Below are 21412 nucleotides of genomic sequence, written 5' to 3'. Positions count from 1 at the left end.
CACAGAATTAATTAAACAAATGTCACATTGACTGTTTTTATTACAGTTGATTTTTCTCCTGCATGTGCCACTAGCATGTGATAGCATTTAGAATCTTGCAAATTAACAAGTGTGAAACAATCATTTAAGTGCTTATTGTTAATATGTGAATATGTTGAAGCAAAAACCTGTTTATACTGAGGCTGTAATACAATATATTTCTTGCTTCTATTTGCTTTAAAAAATGTTTATGTCTTAGTTCCCCCTCCCCCCCCCCAAAGATGAAGTTTGATTTCAAAGCATTATTTCACTTTACAGTGGTGAAGAGCATCTCAAATCTTTGGAGATTTACAGAATCCAATTAATTATTTAATCCTCTGAGGGATTTTCCAGAAGCAACAGCCAGTGATCCTGTGGATGTCCTTGTTGATCTATGGAATAGGGAAACAGAATAGGCTACAAATACAATTGCCTCTAAGTACTGTACATTCTCTGGCATGAGAACAGACTTGCCCAAGGCACTCACACAAAAGTAAGTTTAAAAACATTACAATATTCTTCCCTTCCTATTCATCTCTGGGTAGACTTCTAGGAACAACCTGGAATGGGAATGGTTAATTTACCAAACAAATCTCTCTGAGCTCTGATTAATAAAATTTCAAATATGGAACTATGTATGGTTAGAATAGGAAGGTCATGCTTATATTTCTTAACTGCTTTCTATATAAAAGAGAGGAAGTTTGTTTCTTATGAAGGACCAGCAGCCTGCATCCATTTATTGTTTTGGAAATAGCTGATAGACTTCTTACCAATCTGATAACCAATTTTACAGCATCCAGTATCTAATTATGGAAGAATAAAATCAGGAAAGGCTTTTAGTAGTCACAATGTATAATTATGGATGAATTCATCTATTCAAATGTACCTAATTATTACCTACTATGGCAGTGATTATAACAAATAAAATACATTTTACAGTATACTATTAACATAAATCTGAAAATGGTTGATATGTATTGTTTTTAAAAAATATCTAATTAATCAGGCAAGTCAGATGCAAAATATGGCCAGATGAATGAGTTCTACTCTATTGTAAGGTTACATTAACATTACATTTGTCTGAAAGTACAAATCTCCCACATCACTTTTAACAGCCTGACCAATTAGGTCAGGTCCTTCCTAAATCTCTTTCTTTGACATTTAAACAATTGTGGCTCCTCCTTCTCTTTTGTGATCATTTCCTATGCAACATCATTTTCCTTCATCCCTCCAGGTCATTCCCACATATTATTACAGGTAGCATTTTACTTATGGTTGAAGTTGGCACTGGAATTTCTATCATGAAGTCAGTGCAATCATAAGGTGAGTCATCACATAACTGGATCCGATTTTACAATTTTTACAATGGTCATTAAATGGTTAAATGAATCAAATGGTCACTAAGCAAATCAACTTTCTCTACAGACTTTACTGGAAATCAGTTAGGAAGGTCACAAATTGTGATCACATGGCCACAAGACGCTGCACCTGTTGTAAATGTGAGGAACTACCAAGTGCCAGAATTGCAGTCATGTGGCTGTTTAGGAGATGTGAGATTTTGAGGACAGGCTGTAACTTACTTTTTCTAAGGCTGCCATAACTTTGAATCATCAGTAAACAAATAGTTGTAAGAGAAAGGACTATATATACATCTAAAACCTAGAGTAGGAGTCTTTTTTAACAGATATCTATATTGACTGGTACACTTTAGTGCAGTTCTGAATGATTCTTTATTATATATAATAAAATGTTACTGTGGTCTGGTTCTGTACAACACCCACAGTTCATTGGAGTTGGGTAGTTATATCAATTTTAAATAAATAAATAATATAGCATCATATAATGTAATAATAGCTAACAATAAAAATACTTGTGTTCATAATTTTGCATCCCCTTTGCCAACTTGCAATTTGCAAATTTATTTTCTTCAGTGCTAGAAGAGGTTCATTTGATATTTTTAGCTTTTTGTACTGGAAGAGGGATAAACTCTTAGTTATCCATCCATATATTATTTTGAAATATTAATGTACTATGTTTTTAACATTCTTTCCTTCTGAAAGGATCTAAAATTGTTATGGAAATATAGTGAATGGCTTTGGAGAAAATGCACTAGAAAGTACTTCTCTAATATGCTTTCCCATTTTTTAAATCAAGGTTTTCACTGTTAAAATGTTTTTTAAGAATATGAATTTGGACTTATGGAAATCATTTCTCCTTCCACATCTGTCCAATAAAGGTTTTAATCAGCCTGGGTCAATTCAAAAATACGATGTAGGGAAAGCTTAGATTAAGAAATTAATTAATAATAATTAATTAAGGCCCCTGCCATCACTGTTTCACCATAAAATATGCAGTCTTTGACAACCACTATTGCTACAGGATCAAACTTCAAACATTCAAGATTGTTTGATGCACTATACTTCACAGTTCTTCCTCCTATAGAGTTTGCCGTGCAGAACGTGCTCATTTTATTAGTTAGGAAGTTATATGCATTGATCTTAACAATGTTAAATCCCACATGTCATCCTCTTGCCCAATCACTCAGTTTCAAACAATCTTTCCATCTTGTACTAATATTTGCACTATTTATTTATAAATTTTCTTCGCCATTTCAAGCTGTATAAAATGTTGCTGTTAATGTGGTAATATTTCAGTCAGGTAACATTAAGCAGTTTTGGGTTTTTTTAAATAAAATCTAAGGCTTCAATGTTAAGACTGAAGCATTTCTGAGTAGGTTTATTTGATGCTAAATTCTGCAATTTGCTCAAGATTTCATCTGATAGAACTGTGATGCCAATGAATGAATTACATTTTAAATCCTCATATTTTAACCTGTTTTAGTCACATATTCTACATCAATCAGGAAAAAGAGAGGAAATCATAGACCACTTTCCCTTACACTATCAATCCAGATTTGATTTGATTTTTCTATTGAAGACACAGCAGACAGACTCCTTGTCTTCTTGCTTGATTGAAAACTCAAAGAAACGACACTACCATGCTGCAAATGGAAGAAAAAAAATTGTACTTCTGACTAAAAGAATAACTATTGAAGGGGCTAGCCAAATCATTTATGGCTCTGCTTTAATCCATTTCTATGCAGGTCTATTTATCAATATTATTTTGAAACTGAATATTCAAGCTGGTTCAATAATTGACCCTGGTTCTGACCCAGTTCACAACTTGGGGATCCTCCTGGACTCATGTCTCTTGCTCAAAGATCAGGTTGCTCTGTTTTCTTTTTTTAGTCTATTTTATTGTTCTGTTTGTTTTGTTTAAACTTTCTATTTATTTATTTTTTATGGTATAAGCCACCTATAGTAGCCCTATGGCGAGATGCACAGCAAATAAATGTAATTTAATAATATTAAGTGAGGTTTCCTAGATATATTCATCTGTGTATAGTTTTGTAAGTCAACAATTATAATGGACTAATAATGCCATTTATTGCAATGCTAGTTTATTAGAGAGAACAACTGCATTAAAATATTTGTAATGAATCTGCCTCAAAAAAAGAAAAAAAGAAAAAAAAGAAAGCCAACCTTTGGTGTTATGGCTATAAAAGGAGGCTGGAAAGAGTGAAAGAAAGAAGCTATTTAATCTTTACTATTTTGGTTGATTTTTTTTGCTCTAAAATCAATCTATATGCTTTTATTCTTCCTGTGCGCTTCTAAATACATAATTATAATACACATCTGGTCATCTGAAAGATGAAAGTAGCTCTTCTGGTAGTGAATTTTGAATGGAAAAGCAATAGGCAAGAAGAGCTTAAGGTTGTTTTTTTTTTGCTTTTGCTTTTGCTACTCCCTGTTGAAAACATCAATTTTCCAATAATTAAAACTTAGTAAATCCTAATAGTTGTACAGTAATGAAAGTGGGAATCTGATAAGTATTGAACCTTGATACTAGTATAGAACAATAAAAAGGGCTGGAACTATTTACAGAGACAGAAATATAACAGTTGGAATACCTGGTTTGCTAAAGATTTCTGCTGCTATATCCATCCCTTCTGTCATCCTTTTTAAACTCCTTGAGAGTCTCTCTATTGCAGATGGGTGACCTCTTGCTTTCACTTGACAGCCAGAGGCAGCTGGAAGTTCTCTAGACCTGTTAAATCAATACCTTAGAAATAGTCTGTGTCCCTTTTAGACTACATGTACTTGTTCTTTCAAAGGAACTCTTTGGTTGTAGGAATAGACAATTACTAGAGGAAGCCTGCTTTTGTGGTTGCACTACATCTGGGCTTTGATACCTGCTCCCCAAGGGAGCTGTCCAGTGTTCTGATCTCCCGCAACTATGTGATTCTGCTATTCAATGCTGCCAGTATCCCTCCAAGGTTTCAGTTATTACTGTTAAAAACCAGGCTTCGTTTTCACCTTGCACAACCTGGCAAACTCTACAACACTACCCAAGGCAACAGATGTTAGGCATAATCAAAACAGCAAAGTAGAGAGAAGATAATTACAATATGGGCAATGGAACCCAAACTATCCATACTCTGTTCATTTCAATGTATCAGGAGTAGGAGAACTTCTCCGTGGAATAGCCATCTTGCTTAAATAATCAGAGTGGATGTCTATTTGGATTTCCTACTGGAACTGCCTTTACACATTTTAATGGCTGCTTGTGTCATTAGAGCAATCATCCAATACAGAACTCGAAAACACAAATTATATACTAAATAAGAGATATTTTGGACTGCTGCCAAGGTTTCTGACCATTAGCCATGCTGGCTGGAGCGAAAGGTAATTACCATCCATAACATTTGAAAGGTACTAATTTGCCTACTTGTATACTAAATTGATAGGATGAACGTAGTAATACCTCCCCAAAGAAAAAGAAAAACTGAAACATAACATTATTGGAGAAATGTAACACTCCCAAAACAAAAATATTCTGCTGAAAAAAGATTCTTATATCATTTGTAATGTAGTAGCAACTGCACATTTATTTTATCAAATAGCAAGAATAAAAAAATGGGATTTTTAAATTAAAACATAATGAGGTGAAGTTCACTGAAGCAATTAGAAAAGCCAAGGTAGAACTGTTTTTTTAAACCCAAAAATCTGATTTCTAACAAAAATAATAACAATATTAGTTTTAAGATGAACAAACATCAAATATAATATCATATATCCTACTTACAAGTTTTAATCAATTGAATTCATGTTTTACCCTTTTAAATCAATGGAATTCATTTTTTGGTAAATATGTGGTGGATTGTATTAGTAGGCACCACCATCATTAGGACAAAAAACCAAGGAACTGACCCAATCCAGATAACTGGGTAACTTGTTTGAAAAACTATAATATATAAATTGCATTTTTATATGCAGATATAGACTTGTCAAGTTTAGTCATTAATCAAATTGATTAAAATGGAAAAATGGCCTCAATACAAATTTGTGAATCAATATCTCTGCCATTAACATACATAATAATAATTCACATCCTGGCTCTTTTATTTTGAATTTCTTTTATGAAAAATTAATTGAAAGGCTTAAAAAATTAAGATAATATTACTCACCTGAGAATAAAAAGTGGGGAAACTTCTTAGTAAATTGATTACATTTTTATTTTTAAAGGAATGTTTAACTAGATTCTATCACTATCAACAAGAATTCTTTTTTTTTTTTTGGTCAAAATTGGCATAGAAAATACATTTTCATATTAGCACACTTACCAGTTAAAGGTTAGTCCATCTTGCTGTAATATAGGTTTAATATAACAGACTATGCATTACATGCTGCCTTATTTGTAAATCTACAAAATGCAGGTCTTCTCCATTCACTGATTTAACTTTTACAGACTCAAATGAAACCTGAAATCGTTTACTAATGCACTGTTAGAAAATAAAATTAGAAAATAAAATAATGTGATTGAGTTTGTAATATAAATAGGTTATAGTATTTTCTTCACATAATTGCTATTTCTGTTAGGGTACCAAGTTTGAATTCTGGTGTGTATTGTAGTATATTTTTGTTGGACTGCACTTTGATTGCTAGATTTTGTTCTTTTTGGGATGATTGGATTTGAAGAACGAACTTTCATGTACTATACTATCAATAATAGATTCCTTGTTTTGGTTCATTTTTTTCTACATTTTAGTTATTATTTCTATCTTACCTTGCAGGATAACAAATCTTTCAAAGTGATTTATAAGCAATGTGAAGAATTTAAAATAAAACACAATTAAAATTATTATTTTTTTAAAAATCCCTGTAGATCTGTTGAAATTTGTGGGGGAAATGGGGTGAGAGAATCTAGCTGAATAGATTTCCCCCTGCCTTACTATTTCTTTCTGTATGGATCCTTTCCATAGAGAAGATGTAACATATTTCTCAAGAGGCTAAATATTCATCTTTTACATGTCTGTGGCTGTAGGAATTGTATAATCTTCAGTCCTTTTCTTTCTTATATTTCCAAGCATGCATAAGCTCCTTAAAAATAATTTGCATACTCAGACTTTGTAATTAAGTCAATTTAGAGAAACAAAAATATTTTATTTTCTCCTTTCACTGAATTATAGATTATATAATTATAAATTATGAAAACTAATGTATGCCCGATAATTGAAAACATATATAATTGATCAAATTAAAAAGGTGGCACTAAATGTTCTATGGCATGTCATTTGAGTAACTAACTCTATTTGCCATTGCTATTTATAAATTAGCACACTTTATTGCTAGTATTATTTATAATCTTTCAGAAGATATTAACAAAGATACTGTTTGGGTTTAGAAGTTTTAATTTTGTTACATATAGTTTTACAGTACAACTATACTGCATTCTCCTAGCACCCATATAAACCCCAATGTTAGATTGTAATACTCAGTGCTTAGATGGTCAATGGAGAACTGAGGGAAAAATACTGTAAGAAATTAAGGTTGTACAATAACTTGATCAAAAAGCATTACATGAATATTTACTTGCTTATTTTATACCAAAATTCATCAAATAATTCAAATTTTATAGTGAATCAGACATCTGATTTTCATTTTTCAGAAATGCAACATTTATACTATCAATGGAATATCATATATTTCCCATGTATGTATGCATTTCAGTCTCATTAAATTGATAAGATTATTTTGATAGGACATAAAACAAATTGGAAGATTTTGACTTTATGATCTGTAAAACATACACTACAACCAATATATTTATTTTATACAAGTATAAGGTATGCAGCCTGGAGAGGAGGATATCCAAATGTTTAAGAAAAAATATCTGACCATTTTAAGTTTTTTAAGGAGATTTTGAGGAAAAATAGTATAAACACTTAACAAATTGATAATTTATTGTCATCAAAAGAAAATTCTTCCATTTCTAAATTAAAATTAACTAAACTAATTCTTATATTTGAAAGTTTTCAGGCACATATATTAAACCACCTTTGAATATTACAATGGGAATGATATTCAATTATTTTTAAAACAATACAATTTTTTCCTACTTTTTCACTAGCAAAAATTAAAGTATGTTGCGAGGATGCAGAAATTTTAGTATAGACTGTAGCAATCAATATATTTTTAACTCTTGTTTGCATTTTGAAAAAATAGATCGAATATTATTTTATAATTTAAATTCCAGTGTACACAATATATTTCATTATAAAATAGTAAAACAAAAAACTTCAAAATAGTAAATTAAATTTTGGTATAAAGCTACTCTGAATTAAAATATTACAGCATATTGAAAGCATAACAATGCAGAAAACAATAGAAAAATAGTAATAAACTGCTTCAGTGTCCATCTATTGTTACTATCTTACAATATCAGAAATGAATAAAGACTCTTTCTCATAATCCTTTAAAATACAGTTGTGATATTTTTTCATAGTATTTCATATCCATGCATCAGTATATGAGCATCTTTCTAGAAGCACTTGTTTTAATTTTAGTGAAGCATGGTAGAAAACAAAATTATGTAATCTGCTTTTATGAGCTTTGATGTACTACGCTATTCTAACCATGCTATATGAAATTTTTATTTAACTAGAATTATGATTTAATGTATTAAGATTTTAACCTAATTTAAACCTATCAAGAATTAGGATATATTTATTTCAAATGTTGTATTTCCCAATCAGCTCTTTTTTTAAAGGCACCAATAACATAATGGTAGATTCTATTCTATGGCCCAAATAATATAATTATCACAATTTCAAAGTCCATATAATTATCATTTTCTAGTGATTGTAGCTCTGCAGAACCACAATACATGGAACTACAAAATATTCACTCAGAGCTAAATCGTAGTGGAGCTTACTTCCAAATTTAAATAATGGGATTCCAAGGGATTGGAATCTTAAAGTATTGCATTTCATGCTAAAAGTTGAATCTAAAAAAACCCCATTATTTATAAAAACCCATGGTTGCATATTAGGTGGTTGTATGAATGGAGCCTTTAGAAGGGGAATAACTCCATTGAATCCTAAAAAAATAATTTCTGAAAGGAGTATATATATCACATTTTTTTCAGAATTAACTCTTTTTCAACACTGAAAATTGTTCATCGACATAAATATGTTTCCTTAAATTCTCAACAATTTTTCTGAATTATGAACATGTTGGAATTCTGAGGCTTTTTCTGAAAACTAGACATACAATATACTTGGCATCTTAAATGTGTTATAATGATTTAATAAAATTACATTTTAAAAAAGGATATACCATCTCTGATGATACTGTGAAAAAGTTGTTTATTTCAATCAAAGAATAAAATTAAGCAATTGTGTATTATATGGTTGCAGCTACTAGAATTCATAATAAAATATTAAAAGACCACAAACAAGACCAGTATAGAACAAACAATCAAAATCATAGAATTATGCCATATGTGCAACACCTACCTACATCTTTCATGTACAAACTATCCCTGTGTGAATATTAGCTGAATTGTTACTGCTTTCTTTTACTTTTCCCAATCAGTTGTAGTTTTTTACATTTCTAATTTATTCTTTTTATAACATACAGTATTTGATTTTTTATAAACTTCTCTTGTACACAAATTATACACATGTCTGAGAAAAAGAAACAACTAGTTAATTGATCATCACTGTTTTAATAATATATTTTTCTTTGGTTTGAAATATTTTAGAATTCTTGTGGTTTTTAAAGTTTTCATTTCATAAATATTGTAAACATTCTTAGATTTTCATTATTCATACATTAATATTGTATTTAATTGGTGGATGTTTATAACTTTTTAAAAATAAAATATTATGCTTGTTATTTGTAAATGTAAATGTAAAATATGCAATTGCAGTTCCTTGTATTAATAAAACCTCTATATTTTTACTATGTTAGGCATATATATTGTCTTCCAGTTTAGATTTCTATTCTGTCTTCTTCGGATTGGAAGCAGCTTTCTTTTGGTCCAGATATGGATTGTCCCCTATTTATATATGGGTGTCTGAGAATGGTAAGCAAAGCACCCATTATCCTTCAAGTGCAGGGACTTTTTATAATAAGCATTCTGTTATCTAAAATGACAAATCTAAATATTACTTTTTAATGAAAAGAATATATAAGGATTTTTTTACAAATGAATGTGTATTTAAATCCCTTTGCATGTATCTTTTTAGATCTGAATATGATCTAAAATATAGATAACTTTTGCTAATGTAGGAAAGGAAATTAAAAGATAAGACCATGTGTGAATTTTGACAATTGTACAACAAAGTTACAGAGTTCATCTCAGCTTTTTCCTTTACTTATGTCATCATTAAGGTTTGGCAATACATGCTGGTACCATGGAATGTATTATCTCCTAGTTGTTGCTACTAAGACTTTACCAATTTACCAATTTTCATAATTTAATGAAATTGTACTATTTCCTTGAAATCTTACAAGATATTGGATGAAAAAACTCAAATTCTGAGAGAACTGATTGTTCAAAATTTAAAGTAGTTGTAGGGTGTTTTTTTTACCCTATATCAGAGATTATCTCTTGTACCATGTGGAGCACTATTGAGAGAAAGAATTATTGCATTACAGATATGGGAAAAACAAACTGTCCTTGTCCCAATACTCTTAGCTTTTCTAAATATATCTACATACAAAAAAGATACCAATTTTATTATTATATGGGAAGATTAATTTAAGAGAAATAGCTAGAAGTTGAAACAGGTACAACAAAAAGTCTTGTGGCACATTAAAGATTAATATATATAATTACCAGCAACAGGGAAGTATTCACAAAAGCATTTTTCAATTCATTTTTATTATGAATGTAGTTAGGATAAAAACCCTCTGAACTCAATGAAACCTCTATTAAAATTTGCATCATACAATATTTAGTACTTGATTGTGAAATACCTTTGGATTAAAATGACATGTTCATATAAAGCACTTAAGCAAATTAAAATCAAAGTTTGAGGTGTATGTAAGATATACCTCAATAGATTAGAGATTACCTCAATGTATTAGAGATCACTGACAGTGAGTCACATGGGTTTATGTAAAAATAGAGGCTGAAGTAATATAACTCCAGGTTTGGAAAGAAAAATAATCTATAGGATTTGAAAATATACGATGCTGTATTAATGTATATGAGATTAAGTTGTACCTGCCTTTTTTTTTAGCAATGTTTGTATGATATGTTGTGTGATGCATCCAGTGTGTCTGTTGACCACATATATTGCTGGAAAGGTCTCTCCTATAGAAGTCTTGTCATATATGTGTTATAAAAATCTTGTAGAAAAACCTCAGGTGGTGTTGGACACAAGAGAACCAGCAAACAAAGAAAATTATTATTGGCAAATGAATAACATGGGACAAAATAAAAGAAACAACAATATTTATTTTTCTGCAAACTAGTGGCAGAAAGTCTATTGTAAACTCTAATAAATACAGGTAATCCTCAATTTATGATCATTTATTTAATGGTCCATTCACAATTATGAGAGTGTTGAAAAAAGAGACATAACTCATCCTTGCACTTATGGTCATTGCAATGTCTCCATAGTCACATGATCAAAATTCAGGTACTTGGCAACTAGTATATATTTACAACAGTTGCAGCATCTGGCGGTGGCATGTGATCACTATTTGTGACCTGGGGGGGGGGGGCTTCTCACAAACAAAGCCAATAGGGGAAGCTGGATTCAGTTAATGACCATGTGATTTGCTTAATGACTGTGGCAAAAAGTTATAAAATCAAGCGCAACTCATCAGTTGCATTGTTTAGTGAGGTGCTAGTCCCAACAGTGAGAAGGATAGCATATAAATTAAATAAATAAACTATCACTAATTTTGTTCAAGAATTTTGCATAAAATATATAGAATTCTCCTATGTGATTGCAGATCTCTTCTCTGTTTTGAATCTCTGCCCACAACATGATCTAATCAAGGATCCCAGTTTCTTTCTAATTGGTTTTGCTATGTAGTGCATGTATTGCTTTAGCAAGAAGCAGAAGCTAATAAGTTGATGATATGCATGGCATGTCAAGAATGTGGGAGTTATAACTTCCTGCTGTTTTCTGCACCTTTTTCTTTTTGGCGTTATTTTCTGCCTACATTTCTTATCAAAGTGAGACTCAGATAACTTTCACAACCTATCTACTGGGCCTGATAATCCTGTTATATTGGAAGAGTGTAGTAGTGTTCAGCACAGCTAGCAGCTCCTACAACTTGGAAGGTCAGAAACCATGCTTTTGGGATTTATATGAGCAGAGTGTTATAATTAATCCATGTTTATGTTATGAAAAGAATTCTTGATTAGATCTTAGTTATAGCACACATGCATGTTTAAAATAAATTCACCATAATTAGAAGTGTTTAACTCAGCCTGAGCGCAATTGGATGCAATAGGATGGCTAGAAAAGCTCCATTGGAGCTTAATCCCAAATAAACTTGAACCAACTTCTGAAATGATGCAGCTGCATAAGACTGTATTCTACAAGCAAACTCAGTGTCCAACTATACCAGTTATAAAGCTTGTGCCAGTGGAGCTACTGAGCAGCAGAATAATTTGAATCATGCAACTGTATAAATTGTATGGTTTAAGTTTGATATAGTGTTGTGTCAATCCAGCCCTTCTGGTTTGTAAACTGTATTTTTAAAATTATCCTGCAAATCCAGCTAAATGTGGTTTAAAGAAACCACTATTAATTCTTTAGCATGTGAGATTCCAAATGTCCTGTTTGTAGTTTAATGTTTTCATAAACCTAGCTAATGGGCTTGTAAACAGTGCTATATGGTTAGTGTGTGGTATAAATGAAGGCTTTTGGGTTTTTTAAAAACAAGCTATGCTTAAGAAAGCCAACAGTAATATTTTCTGTTTAGTTATCAAATGCTAAATGGTTGAAACATATTGTTATAAAATCAAAAAATCGATACACTTGTATACATATACATATACACTTGTATCAATTTTTGATTTTATAAATAATATGTTTCAACCATTTAGTATATTCACTAGAAGAATAAATTTATCTTTTTATGAGAACCTTAAATATTTTTAATAGTACAGAATATGGCAAGGACAATTACAACAAATTTTCTGTTTTTAAAGATATACTTTTTTTAAACCTCTGAAATGTTGGTATACACAGATTGTCCTCTTTTTTTTTTCCTCATCTATAACTGCAGTATGGAGGTTGTTGTTTTTTTTTACAATATAACACGCAAACATGAGAAGGCCCAACTGAAACCAGCATTTTACTCGCAGAGGTTGGATTCAGCACGTAAGAATCTGACTCTTCAGCTGTTTCCTTTATCAGACTTGCAAGCTGGAATAGGGTGGGCAGATGAAACCTTATGCAGACTTATATCCTACCCATTATTATTTAATACAGGGGTTTTAAGATAACCTTCGTGTGACAATGTGATATTATGAGGCCGCATAGTGGAATTGACACTGTTGTTTTTTAAGGTATTAGATAGCCCCGCATTTATGTAAATATATATACACATATATATAGCCTACAATGGAATGAAAAAACACTTTTGTACCAAACCAAGAAAGCTGCTTTATCCCTTCATGTAAAGTTGTCCGGAGTCATTCTGAAGGGGAAGGTTTTAGTTATTTTGTAATCAGGACCAATTAGGTAGTCATTTGAGAATCATGACCTTGGATACACTGCCCTGATGGGACTGCCTTCTCGGTATAAAGTATTTCCTTTCAACGCTAAAAAACAAAGAACTTTAGGAGCTCACAGCGGAGAAACTACTGAAGCAGTTTTTAAAAAAAACCGTTAGAGCCGTTACATTTCAAAATCCTTAAGCCCGCGATTCCGTACCATCTTTTTGTCCAGTGACTGATAAGCCAACGGGCCTATCGACAGACAAACAACCCGCACGGTCCAATCAGAAACAGAGTGAGCATTTATCCCCTGCCCACTTCGTATCGTTGTAACTGACAGCGCTTCCCGCCAATTCTAACGGCCGCCAAGAGCAGGGCAGCCTCGCCCGTGTAGAGAAACACCGGCCAATCGTTTCGTGATGGAGACATGAGTGATGGGCCCCGACATCCAATTGCAGCGAGGTGGGCGGAGCCTGGCTGTCCGGGTTTCCTCTCCGGCTCGGTTTTCCCCCTCCCCCCCCCGCGGGTTCTTCGCTGCGAAGAAAATGGCGGCGGCGCCGAGCGGAGATGAAGAGAGACTGTGAGTGACCCGAGGAAAGGGGGTGGGGAAGACCTGGGCCGGACCATGAAATCCCTTGCATGGGGGCCTTAGACGGGACCATTGGAAGCAGTTCCGAGGGTGGAGAGGATGCGCGACCGTGATGCGGCCGTTGGTTTCTTTCCGCTCGTGGGTTCCCCTCCCCTTTTCTCCTGCGCGCCCAGGGCCCCTGAGTGCGTCACAGCAATCCCCTCTGCCCAGCAATGGGAGGGGCTGCTCCTCCTGCCTAAGAGGGGAGGAGGAGTGGGTGAGGAAGACATGGGCGTGCCCCCTGAAGAGAGGGGGGGTGGGCTTAAGGTCAGAGGTGACTCGCTGTTCCTTGATGCTCTGTGGCTGATGTCAGCTCCCCGGGTTTACTCTTCGTGGTGCTGACCATCTTTCCCAGCCTCTAGGCCCCAAGCTATGTGTGGTCCATGCAGCTTTACCTTCCTGCAAGCTGATCCCACCAACTTCCTTGGGTGTCCTTTTCTCAAGATTGGTTCCTGATATCGGGAACATTTGGTAATATGCTTTTGGGGGGAAGGCTCTTCTCCTTCCGGGCAGCTCCATTATACTGAATGCATGCAAAAGGCAAAGGAACTGGACAAAGTTAGCATGCTATTCTCCATGGGCTGCGCTGCAAGGGAGGATTGGGTTCCATTGTGCTCCCCTGGGAGTGGAAAGTGCTGTCTTTGCCCTCCTTTTTTCCAGGTTGTGCAGCAGGAAAAATTGGGCCTCATTCCTAGCTATGGTGGCCTCTCATAGATAGTAGGATTACGGGCAAATGAGCCAAGGTGGCTGTTTGTGCATGGACAGCAACCTTTTTGCCTGCTCATTTGATACAGAGTCACAATGGGATGGAAGTTAGCTAGTGTAAATAGCAGAAGGTGAGGCGAAGAAGCGGAGATGGAAACTCATCTGTTTTGGATCTTTGGGTGCAAGGAGAAATGTTGAGCATGCATGACCATTCAACTAGATAGGTGACTAAATGGGATTAGCAACCTTCACTTTTTGCAATTGTCACTCGTCCCATCCTGATGGATAATTAAGAGAGTAGGGACAGTCGTTTCCATCTCTTCTTAAGGTTTACAGATAGTCCTCGACTTACAACAATTCTTCCCAAAATTTATATTGTTAAGTGAGACATTTGTTAAGTTAAATTGCCCCATTTTACGACCTTTCTTGCCACAGTTGTTAAGTGAATCACTGCGGTTGTTAAGTTTTGAAGTTTCCAAGTTTGATTAAATTTGTATGCCGCCCACTCCCATCGGGACTCTAGGCGGCTCACAACAAGACAAAGAAACATTTAAAATTTAAAAATAGAAAATACAATATTAAAATTCCACATCATCCATTCCATCTAAGCGGGACTGGATATCAATCAACAGCCCCAGGCCTGCCGGAACAGCCAGGACTTGACGGCTTTATGGAAGGCCGGGAGAGTGGTAAGGGTCTGGATCTCTACAGGTAGATCGTTCCACAGGGCCGGCGCAGCAAGAGAAGGCCCTCCCCCGGGGAGCCGCCAGCCGGCATTGTCCTGTTGACGGCACCCGGAGGAGGCCCAACCTGTGCGATCTTAAGTTAATAACATGGTTGTAAAGTGAATCTGGCTTCTCCATTGACTTTCCTTGTCAGAAGGTCGCAAAAGGTGATCGCACGACCCTAGGACACTGTAACCGTCATAAATATGAGCCAGTTACCGAGTATCTGAATTTTGGTCATGTGACTATGAGGAGGCTGCAACAGTTATAAGTGTGAAAAACGGTCGTAAGTCACTTTTCAGTTCCATTGTAACTTCAAACGGTCACTAAATAAATGGTTGTAAGTCAAGGACTACCTATATTGAATTATCAGAGAGAGACTTTTCATACTAATAAAAAGAGCGGTAAGAAAGGGAAGATGGTAGTGCTCTTTAGAGGAGCAGTATTCGTGCGTTCACTTCCGTTCCAGTCACTCCTTTACTTGGCAAGAATAATTAAACGTGATAGTTAGAAATAACAATCACTATTCTGATTAATATCTAGTGTTAACAGTAAAGAACCTGTTTTTACTCTTCTACTGCTCTTTGGTTATTTCAATGTGGAGGATTAGGTGAAGGGTGATTGCTCAGAATCCATCAAAGAACAAAAAACTAGTACTGCTCTTAGAGTCAACACCAACTTTTTCCTCCTTCCTTTTTCTGTCTGGAGAATTACAATAGGATGATCTGATACTTAATTGCATACCTTTGCTCTCATCTATTTGTAGCAATTTTTCTGCTGTGCTCCATTGATGCTCACTTTCCACTTTCATTTCAGCTTTGTTGTTATTAATCTTCTAATGCACATTCTTCAATCTGGTATTTTCAAAACAACATTAGGGATCAGTAACCTTGTTATGTAGTGGTTATCTTCATGAAATTTTGTGCATTGCTTAAACTGCCAAATGCGTTTTGTTTTAAACGTTTTAATAAAAATTCTCCAAATCATAACAATATCTTATTTTAGCTAATTCTGTTATTTATATAATTTGAAGGTTCCTAAGTGCCATCTAGTGATGTTGTAGATGTCATGCCTATGAGCCCTGTTGATGATCTTTGGACTAAATTACCATTATCTCAGCATAGGAAATGCTAGATGAGAATTGTAATTGGACATTTGCAAAGAGTTCTGTCTGGAAAAAGATGCTTTATAGTTGTGGCATTTTCACTAGTTATTTAATTTTCTGCTACCAACTATTTTGTGTGATCTTAGTACTATCTTATCAGTTACAACAATTGTTTACTATATTGTAACACTTCTGTCCCAAGTAACCTATAACACTAAATGCCTGATCTTGTTTATTTGATAGTCTTCTGTGATTCTAATGCATGTATGATCTACCCCTTCTTATCCCGTTACCCAAACTAGAATTTAATTTCAGAATCCTAGCCATCAGCATATGAAAATCAAGTACTATATTACCTATATCTTCCTTATCATAAACATTGGTTTCGAGCGCTTATTGCATTCTTGTTTTACAGCTTTTATTCCTTCAGCAAAAATATATTTTTGACAGTTTTATGCCAATGTGGGTGAGTTTATGTGAGTTCCTGGAATAGTATTATAATTTGCCACCTTTAGTTGTGGTCTTAGGTGGCATTAAGGACTATAAAGCATTTTAAAAATGTAGCCCCTTTTCTATTTGTTATGGTTATTTATCAAACATATGTTAGCTAACATGGTTATTTATGCTTCATCTGCATTATTATTTGAGAAAGTTACTAATTTTCAGCATGTGACAATGGCAAAGTCTTAAAGAGGTTTACAGAAAATTATTAAAATCTGAATTTAGTATAGTAACATTAGAATTATAACTTGAGTTATAGCTAAACTATGCAGTTAGGAAAACAGCAATTTGATAACATTAAATAAAATATTTAAAATGCCTCAGGAAACAGTATTTCAATTTGGCTCAAAAGAAAAAGAACCATGGTGAAATAAAATATCACTTGTAAGAACATTCTAAAGTTTGAATGCCACCAACCAGATGCCGATAACTATTAGGTATCTGGTATTCATATATTTATTTATTTAATTCATAAATAAACTAGCCATCTCATAAATAACCCTGGGTGACCAACTTTTAAAATGGAGTACAGTAAACATAACACAATATATAGTTTATTTTGAAAAAAGTGGCAATTTATTGATATTTTAGAGAGATATTAGTTTGTTTCAGCAAGAATAAATAGAGTGTAGGTTTTCGTCAACGGAATGGGACGCGGTGGCTCAGTGGCTAAGAAAGGTCAGCAGGTTGGCTGTTCGAATCCCTAGTGCCGCATAACAGAGTGAGCTCTGGTTACTTGTCCCAGCTTCTGCCAACCTAGCAGTTCGAAAGCATGTAAAAATGCAAGTAGAAAAATAGGGACCACCTTTGGTGGGAAGGTAACAGTGTTCTGTGCACCTTTGGCATTTAGTCATGCCGGCCACATGACCATGGAGACGTCTTTGGACAGCGCTGGGTCTTCGGCTTTGAAACGGAGATGAGCACTGCCCCCTAGAGTCGGGAACAACTGTCACTTATGTGTAAGGGAAACCTTTACCTTTTACCTTTCATCAACTAAAGTTTGCAATAATGCTGTTAAAAGTCATGCATTTTAAACTAAAACATTTAATGGTGCTAAATTTTTATTTAATTTTATTTTCCATGGACTATTGATTCAAACATACAGTTGTTGTTAATCATTTATCTGAAAAATGGCCAAATTATTGCATGTTTATAATCTATGACATCTTTCCTGGAATGCTCAGAAATCATGCTTTTGAATTTAGAATTCAAAATGTCATTTGAATTACATTGTTACGAAACAGGGAAGTAATTCCCCTCCCATTTTCAACAGGAAAATGCTAAAAAGTGGGATTAACCTATAATTTTTTTTCCAAAGCTATCCTCTGAAAATCCTGGCCTGGTTTATTAAAGTAACATCATTGCCGCCTTCAGCCACTTCCAAAAATTCACTTCAACAAAAGTTCCTCCTTGAGGTAGATTGGGCTATGAGATAGTATCAGCCTCTGAGCTTCTATGTCTTTTAAGTTCTTCATTCTAGTCCAGGGTCGAGAGAGCCACTGTTCTTATATAGATCCTAATCCTTAGAAATCATATATATACAGTAGTAGTAATCCCGATATAATATTTCCTGCGATAGCATGCTGTAAGAATTAATTTGTTGCTCATTTATGGTATACATAGTTCTGTAAGCTATATATATGCCTTTTACCGGAAGAGCTGCTTATTTACAGTAAAAATCATGAGTTTTTATGAGATAGTGTGAATTAACAGACCAGTTTTCTCTCACTAGTTGTTTTCTTAATGCCGTGTTTCAAAATGAGATAGATTGTTCTTTTGTGGTTGTTAGATCTTTTCATAGGTTCAACTGCTACATGAATAATCTTTTTTGCCATTCCACTATAGCAGATTGGGAGAGAATGAACAGAACACAGAATATATTGATAAGAGATTTGAAATATACCAAATGAATTGCCTTCATTCCAAATTAATCTATACAAATATTAATCATTGGCATAAATTTTTTCCCCTGACTTTAATAAAACTGTGTCTGAGCAGAGCCAGGATAAAACATAACCTATGTTTTGACTGAATTTACACATCATGCTAAGTAGATCATGTCAACCTTGCTTTTAGGACTTTATTCAATTATGATAAAATATTTCAGCATTTAATGTTACATTTAAATCAATTTAGTATAATGTTCCTTTGAATATAGTTAGACTCTATTCCACCTGGAAGGATGTGTATTTCCTAAAAATTCAAACCAACTTTTTGGTGTTTATATTTTGATTTTTTTTAAAAGTAAGCTAATAAGGATAATGACTAGAAATAGTGAAGCTTTAATAATGTAGTTATAGTTGTGGTCACTAAGGTGAGAATTATTTAGGACAGTATTGAGTGTTTTTTTGTTAGGAGTGCCCTAAACTATGCATTAAGGGTGTTACCAAACCAATACTTTTACACCAACTCTCCCAATGCTCAATCCTTAATAACATTTAGAAGATTTTGGTTTGATTTTTTTTATAAAGAATGATATTTCTATTTATATACATTTATCCATTTTTGTTTATATCACCCATCCATATCAAGAATCTGAAACTCCCAACAGGTTAAACAGAATATATTGCTTAATTCATCTCCTGGTGTAGTTCAAATCTAGTAATCTCTTTCGCAAAGTGACCCATCTGTTAATACATGTTACTAATTATCATGCACATTTTCCTGATGGAAATGTCATCAAGTGCTACTTACATATGAATTTATTGCATTTTATGTGCTTCTCCAATCCAGCAGGGATCTTACATTCTATTCTTATGGTAAAATAAAATAATAAAAACAAGCAACAGCATGATAACTGTCATCTTAAAACTATTCCAAAGAACTGGAGCTGTAAGAGCCGAGGTGGCGCAGTGGTTAAATGCAGCACTGCAGGCTACTGCTAGATCAGCAGTTCAGCGGTTCAAATCTCACCGGCTCAGGGTTGACTCAGCCTTCCATCCTTCCGAGGTGGGTAAAATGAGGACCCGGATTGTTGGGGGCAATATGCTGACTCTCTGTAAACCGCTTAGAGAGGGCTGAAAGCCCTATGAAGCGGTATATAAGTCTACTGCTATTGCTATTGCTAATAGAAAAGGCTCAACTCATTGGTCTCTATAGATGATTAAATGAAGGGATGTGGAGTGAACCTTATTGTATAGGCAGAATGAATTGGGAGTAGATAGCTTTGTAGATATCTGGATCCGAAGACATATGATTTTTGGCATCAGTTGATATTTCAGGAGAGTCCTCTGTGGATTAAGTACCTGCAATCTCAGAATGCTTGTTATTAGGCAATCTGGAAACATCCAGATTGTGAACCTCAGACACAAAGTTGCTGGATAGCTTTTGACAAACTATTCTCTGTATTCTAGTTCAGTGTTTCTCAACCTTGGCAACTTGAAGATGTCCGGACTTCAACTCCCAGAATTCCCCAGCCAGCATTCGCTGGCTGGGGAATTCTGGGAGTTGAAGTCCGGACATCTTCAAGTTGCCAAGGTTGAGAAACACTGGGCTATGCAGTGGTTCCCAAACTTGGCAACTTTAAGACTTGTGGACTTCAACTCCCAGAATTCTCCAGCCAGCAGAGCTGGCTGGAGAATTCTGGGAGTTGAAGTCCACAAGTCTTAAAGTTCCCAAGTTTGGGAACCACTGTTCTAGTTCATTGTCTGGAAGGATTGCTGGGTATATTGAAAGAAGCATTAAGTGAAATAATGTGGCCAAGCACATGTAATACTAAATAGTATAATGTATAAATGTATGCTAATTTGGTCACGTGGTTAAGGGTGGCCTTAGGTCAGTCATTCTCTCTCAGCCCAATCCATCTCAAAGAGTTGTTGTGGAGAATATAGGAGGAAGGTTATTGGATATGTTTGCCACCTTGAGATAGTTGTAAAAATAAAAAAAACTATTAAGATCCCAAATGTAATTTGGCAAGCAAACTCTGCTTTTATATAATAAAGGTATGATTCAATATATGTGGTCATGCAGGCTGCCTATTCCTGATGTATAGTATTATGGCCTTCACTATTCACTCACTCTTAATCATGATTATATTTGCTAAGGACTCAAGTATCAAAACCGTGATTAACATATCAGAATTTGTTTGTATTTTTCATATTTCTACACTTCATGAATACATTTTAATATAGTAGGGTAGACGACTTGTCTCCCAAGAGTGATTTACTCTTAAAGCAGACCTAGTAGCAAGGTGATTTTTTTATGTTTATGGGTGAATATGCATATATACCCTTTTTTTTTTCAAAGATAGTGACATGATTTCGATAAATGGACTTGCAGATTACTCCAGAGCAGCCTAACAACTCAGTGTTGACTTCAAGTTCCCTGATTTTACACAGATCAGATTACAAACAATACTTTGATTCATTTAAACTGTTAAATGTTTCAAATTCCTTTTAATTTCTTATGCAAAAAAAGAAAGGATAAGAAAGAAAAATATGTGAAAAAAATGTCATTACATGCAAAAATATGTCATCTAATTCTTAAAACATTAAACTTTATCAATGCAAAATAATGTTATCACTCTTTCCATTTTGTTGGTAGAATACCAGTTCACGAAAATAAATGAGATTAGATCTATAATCCATGATTGTAAACATTTAGTAAAACGTGAATCTGTCCTGTCAGTATTAAATATTTCCTTGCTACCTCTCATACACAATAAATTCATATTTCATATAAAATGTTATACACTCCAAA

The 21412-nt window shown here is 34.1% G+C and overlaps 1 protein-coding gene across 2 annotated transcripts in view; it reads left to right on the top strand.

Annotated features, from left to right (window-relative positions):
- Window positions 1-13570: 13570 nt before the first annotated feature.
- The window catches only part of MECP2 (methyl-CpG binding protein 2), a 78641-nt gene continuing 70799 nt past the window's right edge, over window positions 13571-21412 (top strand). The window contains exon 1 of one of the 2 annotated variants that reach the window (XM_087710906.1): window positions 13571-13630. In XM_087710906.1, the coding sequence (XP_087567032.1) occupies window positions 13596-13630 (35 nt within the window). In that variant the 5' untranslated portion in view covers window positions 13571-13595. Of the gene's footprint in view, window positions 13631-14039; window positions 14150-21412 lie in introns of those variants that run through there. The other variant, XM_087710907.1, reaches the window with a different exon arrangement.

The sequence above is a fragment of the Thamnophis sirtalis genome, unplaced genomic scaffold, assembly GCF_051295495.1.
Source record: "Thamnophis sirtalis isolate CommonGarterSnake01/CBP01778 unplaced genomic scaffold, rThaSir2_p1.2 scaffold_3, whole genome shotgun sequence".
Classification (NCBI taxonomy): Eukaryota; Metazoa; Chordata; class Lepidosauria; order Squamata; family Natricidae; genus Thamnophis; species Thamnophis sirtalis.
This window is presented reverse-complemented; position numbering and strand designations above follow the sequence as displayed.